This window comes from Molossus molossus, unplaced genomic scaffold (genome assembly GCF_014108415.1).
Source record: "Molossus molossus isolate mMolMol1 unplaced genomic scaffold, mMolMol1.p scaffold_m16_p_3, whole genome shotgun sequence".
Classification (NCBI taxonomy): Eukaryota; Metazoa; Chordata; class Mammalia; order Chiroptera; family Molossidae; genus Molossus; species Molossus molossus.
In genome coordinates this window covers 2,265,981-2,276,603 of record NW_023425366.1, presented here as the reverse complement: position 1 = coordinate 2,276,603, position 10,623 = coordinate 2,265,981, and the positions used below count along the sequence as shown (strand labels likewise).

Genomic DNA, 10,623 nt, shown 5'->3' with positions numbered 1-10,623 from the left:
AGCATATGGGTTTCTCTGGCAGATGTTTAAGCTTTAGCGAAGCCTTATTGTAACACAACCATGACTTGTACAAGGCTCCATGTCTCTCTACATAATAAATCTATGTCCAGATGAGAACGTGAGAGAAACTATGATGGGCAGCATTTTCTGCTGGGAAAACTAGTAGGTATTGCTTTGGGCAAAAAACTCTGTCCGCAACTTTATTAAGTTCTCATGGCTTGGATATTTTAATCCTTTCACCATTTATAACATGAGTACTCACAGAGATATTGAAAGTGGTTCAGTCCAGAAATGAATTCTTTATTGCACATGTAACTCCCCAAAAAGTGCTAAATGCATAGATCTAAAACGCCCCAAACTGATACACCCTCCAACTTAGGTGTGAAAACTCTTCCCCCTAGAACATTTGTGGTGAGCAAGTTAAAACTCTCAAGACCAGGACTTCATCTGCAGACTCTTCCCTCACCAGCACTGCTGGAGGGTTTCATCTGGCTTCTGACCTCGGGGCCATTGCAATGGCTACGTTTTCTCTGCTTTTCCTTATAGCTGGGGCTCATCTGACTCCGACCTGTAAGTATGTCCTGTGCCTACCACACGTGAGCATTAAATGACTTTCTGGTGATTGCATTGTTACATTGTAAGTGACGATGATTTTTGTAACCGCCTCTGTGCTTCTAAACTGTAACGTGTTATTACAACGGTTCGTATACAATGACAGACGATTGTCCATAAATACAGTTGTAACTGCCAGGTGACGGGGGGAATCTTTGGAAGCGATGGCGTACCCGTGAGAAGAATCCATGAAGTTATCTGCTTAGATCTTCTGTGTCCGTCTTTCGGGTTTGGTTCTGCAGGTTTCGGCGTGGAGATTGTTGGAGGGAAAGAGGTGCCACCTCACTCCAGGCCCTTCATGGCTTCGCTCCAGTACCGCGGCAGTCACATCTGCGGAGGGGTCCTGATCCACCCTCAGTGGGTGCTGACCGCGGCCCACTGCCACCACCGGTGAGTCCCCGCCCGTGGCTCCACGGCTCCCCTCAGGTCTGCGGGGACAGAGCGCGCCTCTCCGGGGACGTCTTATCTGCCGCCGGCTTCCGGGGCACTGACCCAGGGAGTCTGCCCCCCTCACACACACCCACGTTTTCCGCCCTGGGGTTTCCTTTCCCGGGAGAGCTGGTCGACCTTCGCCACCAGCCGTTAGACACCTCCAGGCTTGCGTGTGATACCAGGGAACGCAGCCACAGGAATAGTGGGATCAGCAGTGTCCTGACCTGACCAGGTCCGACACCCTGAGTGAACCAGACACCCAAGTTTGTTTGCAAGTTTCCACTACCCGCTTTGCAAACGGGGAGTCACCACAGAAGCACCTGCTTTGTGGGGCTTTGAGGATCAAATAGTATCTATATAAATTTATGAGTACGCTTAGCACATATTAAGTACAAATAAGTGGCAGTTATGCCCGGCCAGAGTGGCTCGGTGGACTAAGCATCATCCCATGCACCAGGAGGTCACCGGTTCGATTCCCGGTCAGGACGCACACCTGGTTATGGCTCAGTCCCTGGTGGGGAGCTCGCCAGAGGCAGCAGATTGATGCTTCTCTCTCACATCAATGTTGCTCTCTCTCCCCCTCTCCATCCTCTCTCTCTGAAAAGTCAGTAAAGACATTTTTTTTAAAGTTAAATTTAAATAATAATAATAACGATGATGATGATGATATGGCAGTTAATAGTAGTAGTGAGAAGAGCCTCCTTTGCTGGTGGATTATTAGATCCCAGACACTCATTCCCATGCCCCCCCACCCCCACCCCGAGGTGAGGCCCACAGTCTGGAACTCAGAGCTGTGAGGGGCACCATCCTTCCCAGGAGAAAGAAGGCTGCAGAGGGCTACACACGGGGAGGGGGAGACAGTTCTTTACTGGGCACTTGGAATCGAAGCCTTCCTGAGGACAGACTCTCACCTCTCAAACTCCGCTCCAGACTATGACCCCCCGTTCCGGCCAGCACAGTCCAAAGCCCTCTAGGGCTTCCGCAACCACCGCCAACGGAGAAGCAGAGGAAAGCACCTTTGGTGGTGTTTTCTTTGTTTGTATGTTTTCTTCCTTACGTTTCCTGCCTAAATAAGCTAGGAAGAGCCCTGGCCAGTTTGGCTCAGCGGTTAGAGTATCGGCCTGTGGACTGGGGAGTCCCAGGTTCGGTTCCCACTAAGGGCATGTACCTTGGTTGCAGTTTGTCCCTGGCCCCGGTTGGGGTTGTGCGGGTGGCAACCAGTCGATGTGTCTCTCTCACATCAATGTTTCTCTCTCTTTCTCCCTCTCTCCCTCCTGCTCTATCTGAAGATAAATGCAAAAAATATCCTCCGGTGAGGATAAAAAAAAAGCTAGGAAGAGAGAGGCCTCCTCCCCTGGCGAGATCGGCGCTCACTGAAGGGTCCCTGGGTGACGTCGCTTTGCTCTCTAGGCGTCAGCTACATCGAAAGGAACACGTGAATCCATGTGTTCTGGGGGTTTTGTCTGATTGTCCCACTGATGAGATTGTTCGAACACAAATTAGAAATCTTGATGCCTGGACACAGTGAGAACTGTTCTGTTTCTCCAGAGCCAGCTACTAACTCCCAGTGCAATGTGGCTGCTCCATCTAAATGAGGCTCTTGCGGTCCTAGCAATCACCCCGTGTCCCCATCACTTCTGCCATTCAGGACCCTTGTCCCCTGGGGACCAGTAGGCAGAAGGTGACTAGCAGTAACTGTCCCTTCGGCTCAGAATATGCGCACCCTCAAATACACTCTGGTCCACACAGACACGGAGCTTCCCTCCCTATAAATGTCCAGGAGAAGAAAGGAATAAATTGGAGGATGTAAAATAATTTTTTTCTAAGCTACACACACAGCATGTGAAGCCCTTCACAAGCCACAAAGTGCTCCCCGAAGGCGAATGTATTATTAGGTTGGGTTTTAAATGTTGTCAAGTGAACTGGACTCAGTAGGGGTAGATGCTGACTTGCCACATTAGGGAAAAGAGGTTTGGGAGTTTACAAAATTGCTAAATATCCTTTTAAATGGCTGGAGTGTGAAGGGCTCCAGACGGTGCGGGTCAGAGGTCCTCGGTCGGACACTTGGGTGTGAAACACTAGGTGGGCTGGTGCTTGGAAAAATATTGAGCTTTGTGCAATCCCAAACATTTACAAAACAGCTCAGTGGTGGCTTCCCACAAGTGCACCCCGAGTGTCCGGGGGGAAAGCTTGCTGACCCCTGGCCTCCTCTCAAACGGTGCAGGAGGCGGACCTGCGTGCTCTGCTCACTCTACCCCCATGGTGGCCTGTTCACCTGATCTCAGCCAAAGGCCAAGAAGTGACCACTTAGTCTCGTGGCTCCTTTATTAGTTGCCATGCTAATTATAAAAGAAAACTGATTTTTTTTTTAAAAAAAAAGAGATTTCTTACCCTGGCCAGTTTGGCTCCGGGGTTAGAGCATCAGCCCATGGACCGGGTTCGATTCCGGTCAAGGGCACGGACCTCGGTTGTGGTTCGTCCCCAGTCCTGGTTGGGTCGTGCGGGAGGCAGCCACTCGATATGTCTGTCTCCTGTCGGCGTTTCTCTCTCTTTCTCTCTCCTTCCCTCCCTCCCTCCCAATCTTAAGATAAATGGAAAAATATCCTCCAGTGAGGATTTTTTTTAAAAAGTTTTCCTATAGCATCTTATTTTCTGCTTTTTACCTTATCAGAAGAAAACTCTGCCTCTTGTCCACCACCCTCCCGGCTCCCCCACCGCCTTCCCGCACCGAGCACCTCCTCACCCGCAGTGACCAGCCCGGACCCCGCCCCTCCCGGTGACCTCGCCATCCTGTCCCTGCTCAGGCCCCCCGCACGCCGCCAGGAACCCAGGCCCAACTCCAGGCGCCTGACCTGCATCCCACTGGGCTCTTAGTCTCGGGCACTTTCTCAGGCTTGTTCATTGCCCTGAGCTTCAACGTCCTCGTCTGCCGGGGGACAGTCCGACTCCCTCCCTCCCTCCCAGGGCTGCTGTGAGGGCAAAGGACAGACGCTCAGCACAGACCCTGGCTCACCCCAGTAAGTAGCTCGGTTGACATGGTCTCATGTTCTGTTCTCACCTGCACCTGCCACAAAGATCCCGGGAAACGAATCTGATGATGGAATCGGGGGGGGGGGGGTAGGACTGTGAGGGCCCCTCTCTGGAAGTTGTCATTCCTCCTCCGGTCCACAAAGGAGACGAGGAATAGGGACCTGCCCTCCCGCAGACCCGGAGGGGCAGGCCCAGGCAGGAGCCCCAGCAGCCCCAGCAGACTGGCAGCGAGACAGGCGGCAGAGGGCTGGGCACAGGCTTCCGGATGTGTCCCTGGACCGAGTCCCAGAACTGGGTCTGGGTCCCGCCTCCCCCACTTAGATGTGTGTCACGGGGGGCCAGAGGACCCTTTCACGAGGAAGGGACACAGCCCGTGGCTTGACCTCCGAGCGGGGTTACTGCGGGCTCAGCACAGACGGTGTCAGCGGACCCTCAGCCGATGGCAAGAGGACGGGAAGCAGCCCCGGCTCGGCCCTGCGACCAGTTCTGCTCTGGGGAGGCCGGGGCTAGACTGCATCTCACACAGACACCTCCGGCTGGGCCCTGCGACCAGTTCTGCTCTGGGGAGGCCGGGGCTAGACTGCCTCTCACACAGACACCTCCGGCTGGGCCCTGCGACCAGTTCTGCTCTGGGGAGGCCGGGGCTAGACTGCCTCTCACACAGACACCTCCGGCTGGGCCCTGCGACCAGTTCTGCTCTGGGGAGGCGGGGGCTAGACTGCATCTCACGCAGACACCTCCGGCTGGGCCCTGCGACCAGTTCTGCTCTGGGGAGGCGGGGGCTAGACTGCATCTCACACAGACACCTCCAGGTGGCCCTGAGCAGGGTCCAGACCAGCCACGGGCAACCCTGTGTGGTGCAGCTGTGCCATGAGCGACCCCGCGCTACTACTCCTCGGTGTGAGTTCAGACCTGGGTTCCGGTGACGAGGTGGGACCCCAGAGCCGAGGGGACTGCAGGCGTCGTGTGAGCAGACACACAGACCCTGAGTGCGGGTTGCCCTTGAACTGGAGCCAGAGATGGAGCTCAGAGACAGTCTGCTCGGGTCGCTTTCAGTGTGAGCGCGTCCCAGTGGAGACGACAGTGACCAGACCAGCTCAGGGCCTGAGCAGTCGGGAACTTGGTAAAAGGCCCAGGGCCGGAGCGCTCGGCACCTGCCCGGCGAGAAGCACCTGGCACAGCCTGGCGGCCGTCCCTGCGGAGCTCCTTCCCTTAGAACTCGGCGCTCGGGTGTCCCTTAGCCTCTCCCTCCGCAGCTCTGGGCTTCGGGACTGTGTGCAACTGGAGTTTGAGTCCATCCGAGGACATCCGATCCACATCCTTTGAGAAATTTCAGCCCCATGATGATTTTGCAACAGGCAAACTTTTCAACAAATAGAGCTGGAATTCCCAAAAGAAGATCTTTTGGTCGAAACCAAAAAGCGGTGCCCTGTCCGGCTGGCCGCCCCCGCCGGCGCGCCCACCGGGTCGGGTCCAGTGCGCCCCGCCGGGGGGGCTTCCCTTCCCTTTTCTGTGCTGCGGTCCTTCTTCTCGTCTGCGTGCATCTTCACTAATCCGCACGTCTGGCTGTGGCTTTTGCTTGTAGTCCGCCTTGGTCCCTTTTTCGAGTGACAATGAAATATAATTCTTTGTATAACCTCTCCTGTTCCAGAGAAGGGCTCGAAGAGGCTTCTGCAAGTCGCACATGGGAACGGGGGTGTGTGCCGAGCCCAGGCTGCGAGGCACTGTCATGTTCTCCGAAACATTGTTGCTATTTTCTTTTAAACATTTTTATTTATTTATTTAATCCTCACCTGAGGACATTTTTTGCATTTATCTTCAGATAGAGCTGGAGGGAGAGAAGGAGGAAGAGAGAGAGAGAAACACTGATGTCAGAGAGACACATCGAGTGGTCACCACCCACAGGACCCCAACCAGGGCTGGGGACAAACTACAGTCGAGATATGTGCCCTTTACGGTTACCGAACCCGGGACTCTCTGGTCCGCGGGCCAGCGCTCTAACCGCTGAGCCAAACCCGCCAGGGCCATTGTTGCTATTTTCCAAGCTACGTGTGAGGGTCATTTCTTTCAACATCCCGTAAATCAGATCCACAGCGGCACTGGGGCTAGAACTCTCTGAGCAGGGGTACAAAACAGAACAGACAACAGCAGAAACCTGGTGCTTCTCATCGGACTCGCCAGTGTGCGTCCTCCGACCTCCACGGAGGCTCAGTGGCTACTAACCCTAAAGGATCCTCACTTCAAATGAGCGTGATCTTTCACCTTGGGACACTTTTCCTTTCCGAGGGGGCAGGACACGGGGGCACATCTGACAGCCCCGTAACGGGCCTTCCTGCGGAGAGGACACCCCAGTGGAGCAGGCCAGGGAGCGTGGGGCCGAGCCTGCACCTTGAGCGCCCCCCACTGGGAGATGCAAACCCCTGGAGCGGCGGTGGTGACCGAGACACTACACAGCAAATGCCACACGCTGTACATTCAAGCGGTTAAAATCGTGGATTGTCATGTATACTTTGCCTCAACTAATAAAAAACACTTAACAGTGGTAGATGTCAACTTCAACCCACACACTCGAGAAATAGATGTTTTTTGATTTTACATAAATGAACAACTTTGTTGTGAACCTGATATTAGTCGGTCGGGATCCCCCTTCTTTCCCCGCAGTGGGGACCAGTTCTGCAGGCTTCTGTGGTGCTGGGGAACTGGAGTGGGGGGCTGGGGCAGGCCACCTCCTGCTTGGGTCCACCAAGTCCTGTCACACCCCTAATCTACCAGGTGACCTTGGGGACAGTCCTTGTCCCTGGATGTGTATGACCCCCACCGTTTCTGCTCCCCACGGGGGGATTTGGGAATCAGTCTGTTGCTTTCCTTTCAGCTTTGCCAAAAGCCAGTCTTCCAAAGTGGTTTTAGGAGCACACTCTCTCTCAAAGGACGAGGCCTCCAAGCAAACATTTGAGATTATCAAGTTCATCCCGCACTCAAGATACGCATCAGACCCCGACTCGCATGACGTTATGCTGGTTAAGGTACGTGGCATCGTCTCCCTTCAGTTTGTCCCACGTTCTTCCCAACACGACCCGGGTGATCGACCTCCCTAGCCTGCGTCAGCTCTCTTCCTGTCCGAGGGGACTGTGTGCTCTGTGAGCCCATGTCCCCACGGACTGCTTGGGAGCAACGGAATCCATCATAAACGTACAAGGGCGTCTGGGACGGAAAAAGCGACTCTGGTGCACATACATGTGGGAGGGGGCAGCCCACCAGGCCCGGGGTCCCCCCTGAAAGCTTCCTTCCCAAATGCCTTTACCATTAGCGAATGAAAAATACAAATTGTTTGTGCAACAGAGCCAACCAAGTGACTTCGGGGGCAGAGTTACAGTGGCGTCTAGACCATGCCTCGTGCAGGCCAAACCTGGTCTAGACCATACTCAAGGGTCCTATCCAGCAGAAGCAGCCCGGCCCTCCAAGTCACGACCCGTGGCTGCTATTCCGCAGAGAACCATCCAGCCCAGAGCAAAGTCCAGTTCACTTGAGACTGGGCAAGATTCCCGCTCCGCGGAAGCCCCCCTCCCAAGCCTCCCTGAGCGCGCGGGACTGGAGCGGTGCTCCCAAAGCAGCTGCAGGCTGCCACCAGCGTAGATCCGAGAAGAGGGGCGCCCCGGAACGGGGACCACCCATAGACCGCTCAGGCGGATAGCGGAACAGTACTGGGGATGGACGGTCATCTATTCTCTTTTCCATCTGTCAGCTTCGCGTGGCTGCAAAACTCAACAAGCACGTCCAGCTGCTCCAACCAAGCGCCAGAAATGACATTCGAGCCGGAACAAAATGCCAGGTGACGGGCTGGGGCGCCACCGACCCAAAACGTTTAGGCATCTCTGACACCCTGCGAGAAGTCACTGTGACTGTCATAAGCCGGAAACTGTGCAACAGCCCAAGTTATTACAACCACCGCCCTGTCATAACCAAAGGCCTGGTCTGTGCAGGAGATGCCAAGGGTCAGAAGGACTCCTGCCAGGTAAGAGCCTGGTGTCCCGGCAGCGCAGCCCAGCGCCGGTGCACAGGCCAAGCTTCGCGGGCGCACGAGCACCCCGTCCTGCACAGTGCTCCCTCTTCTCTCATCTTCCAGTGCGAACGAATCAGAAAGACACCCCCACACACAACGTGTGCTCACTAAGTGTTTGTTCATCAGGCTAACAGACCAGACCTGATGGCCCTTATGGGCTTCCTCAGAGGGGTGTTCGCCCCCGATAGCCCACCTACTCTGAGGTCTACCTACACTCTGGTGGTGATTTGAAGATAACTTCTTAAAAAAAAAAAAAGCCACCTTTTAAATGAATTAATAAAGAGGTCTATAGTATGTATTTCTTAAATCAAGTTGACTAACCAAAAGGAACACGGTCATACTTCTCAAAATCTTGTTTCCTGAGGTAGTAAAAAAAAAGAAAAAATAGGTGTTCATGGTTACAGGTGACCAGTAGGTAGCACAGTCTCCACGCCACACTAGAGGTGTGACCACGGGGCGGAGGGTATGATGATTTTCAAGCCCGTGTGTGTGGGCAACGCCCTGAGACCGTCATCCACTTAACCCAGCAGTTTTCAACCTATTTCTTCTCATGCACACATAACACACATACCTTAAGTACTAAAACTCTGCAGCATACCAGAAATACATTTTTGCCAATCTGACAAAAAATACAAGTATAATTTTGATTATACAAGTATAATTTTCATTCACACTGGATGGCTATTGTGTTGGGTGTTGTCATTTTTTTGATGATCTAAAGCAGCGGTTCTCAACCTGTGGGTTGCAACCCCTTTGGGGGTCGAACGACCTTTTCACAGGGGTCGCCTAAGACCATCAGAAAACACATATTTCCGATGGTCACAGGAACCGAGACCCCGCCCCTCTGTCCGTCTCCAGACGGTCCGCCCACATGCAGATGCGCCACACACACATGAGGAATGTATTACAGGGTCGGCATCAGGAAGGCTGAGAACCACTGACAAGGAGAAAGGTCAGTGCTCCCGGCTGAATAGTCAAGTCCCGCATGTTTTAAAAAGTCCTGTGGCACACGGGAGCCCTCGCCCACATTTTCACCGCCAACCAGAGCACCGCCGGATTTCAGACCCACGACACCAGAGTGAAAACCACAGTTTAAGAAATTCCTTTCATGTCAGTGAGTGACTTCAAACTTTGTGTCTGCCCATTCCTTGATGAGTCGAGTTCACTAGCCACTGGTCACCAAAGTTCATATACACATAGTCCCAGCAGATAGGGACATGGACAGACAGACAGAACCGTGGTCCTGGAGAGGGACAGAGACATCACACCCTACACTGAGTCAGGGGCTGTCCTCAGGACCCAGATAATCACCCACTGAGGCATCGACACTTGGTGGTGGGGAAAGTCCGAGAGCTTCTTACCGAGTGTCTGTCCCCTTCCCTCTTTCCAGGGTGATTCAGGCGGCCCCCTGGTCTGCAAAGGTGCCTTCTATGGCCTGGTCTCTGGAGGCCGTAAATGTGGTGTTGCCAAGAAGCCTGGAATCTACACCCTCTTAACCCAGGAAGTCCAGGCTTGGATCAAAAGCAAGCTTCCCCCACCTGCAAAATAAGGCTCAACTGATGCTCTTGGTTCTGCTTGCTTTGGGGGGTTTTTGTTTTCTGCGTAATATGTTCTACAGGCCAGCTCTGTTCAGATGTCCTTGGAGGTAGTTCAAGTGGGCACAGTCAGGGTGCCCTCCGGCCCCTCACGACTGATTTTGTCATGGAATCAAGTTCTCGGTCGTAAGTCTCGCGGATGTATGTCCACTATGCTGACTCCATTCTGAATAAAACTTAGAAGACTCTCTGTCTGTCTTTTACGGAAATGCGGACAGCAAATGAGACCCCCTCACCCACACGCCCCGAAAGGGCAACAGGTGCCTGAACCAACCGCGGTGGCGCCACCTTCAAGCAGGGTCACACTGCTTCCTGCTGGGTCACCCCCGCTGTGCTTCCAGAATAAGAAACAGTAAACCCCAATACCCCGATGCAAGCAAAGAGAGAATTATCAAAGTTCATGCAAGTATTTAGGATAGTACTCATTACTTACTCGATCGGACTTTGTTCCAAACAGGATTTAAAACAATGTACAAAGATAAAACAAAATATGAAATTTAAAAAAATAGTGTTTCCTCAAAAAATCAAAAATTGAAATACTAGCCCTGGCCGGCTTGGCTCAGCAGTTAGAGCGTCGGCCTGCGGTCCTGAGAGACCCGGGTTCGGTTCCCGCTAAGGGCACATACTTCGGTTGCAGTTTGTCCCCGGCTGTGGTTGGTCGTGCGGGTGGCAGCCACTCGATGTGTCCCTTCACGTCGATGTTTCTCTCTCTCTCTTCCTCTCTCTCCCTCCCACTCTATCTGTACAAAAAATAGAAAAATATCCTCGGGTGAGGATAAAAAAAAAAATAGAAATACTATATGATCCATCCAGCAATTCCCCTTCTGGGCATTTACCTCAAGAAAATGAGAACACTGACTTGAAAAGGTAATGCACCCTGTGTGCGTTGTGGTG

The 10,623-nt window shown here is 53.3% G+C and overlaps 1 protein-coding gene across 1 annotated transcript; it reads left to right on the top strand.

Annotated features, from left to right (window-relative positions):
* The first annotated feature begins 442 nt into the window (after positions 1-442).
* GZMK (granzyme K) lies at positions 443-9,912 on the top strand. Its single transcript, XM_036279634.1, has 5 exons — positions 443-570; positions 855-1,002; positions 6,947-7,097; positions 7,817-8,086; positions 9,525-9,912. Exons 1-5 carry the CDS (start codon positions 516-518, stop codon positions 9,681-9,683), a joined length of 783 nt encoding a protein of 260 aa, XP_036135527.1. The 5' UTR covers positions 443-515; the 3' UTR covers positions 9,684-9,912.
* Positions 9,913-10,623: the final 711 nt, after the last annotated feature.

What these genes read in the sequence shown, in the direction of transcription:
- GZMK (XM_036279634.1), top strand. Translation starts at nt 516, where the DNA reads ATGGCTACGTTTTCTCTGCTTTTCCTTATAGCTGGGGCTCATCTGACT. An exon ending in GCGGCCCACTGCCACCACCG is followed by an intron (nt 1,003 to 6,946) that starts GTGAGTCCCCGC and finishes CTTTCCTTTCAG; the next exon opens with CTTTGCCAAAAGCCAGTCTT. An exon ending in GTCAGAAGGACTCCTGCCAG is followed by an intron (nt 8,087 to 9,524) that starts GTAAGAGCCTGG and finishes CCCTCTTTCCAG; the next exon opens with GGTGATTCAGGCGGCCCCCT.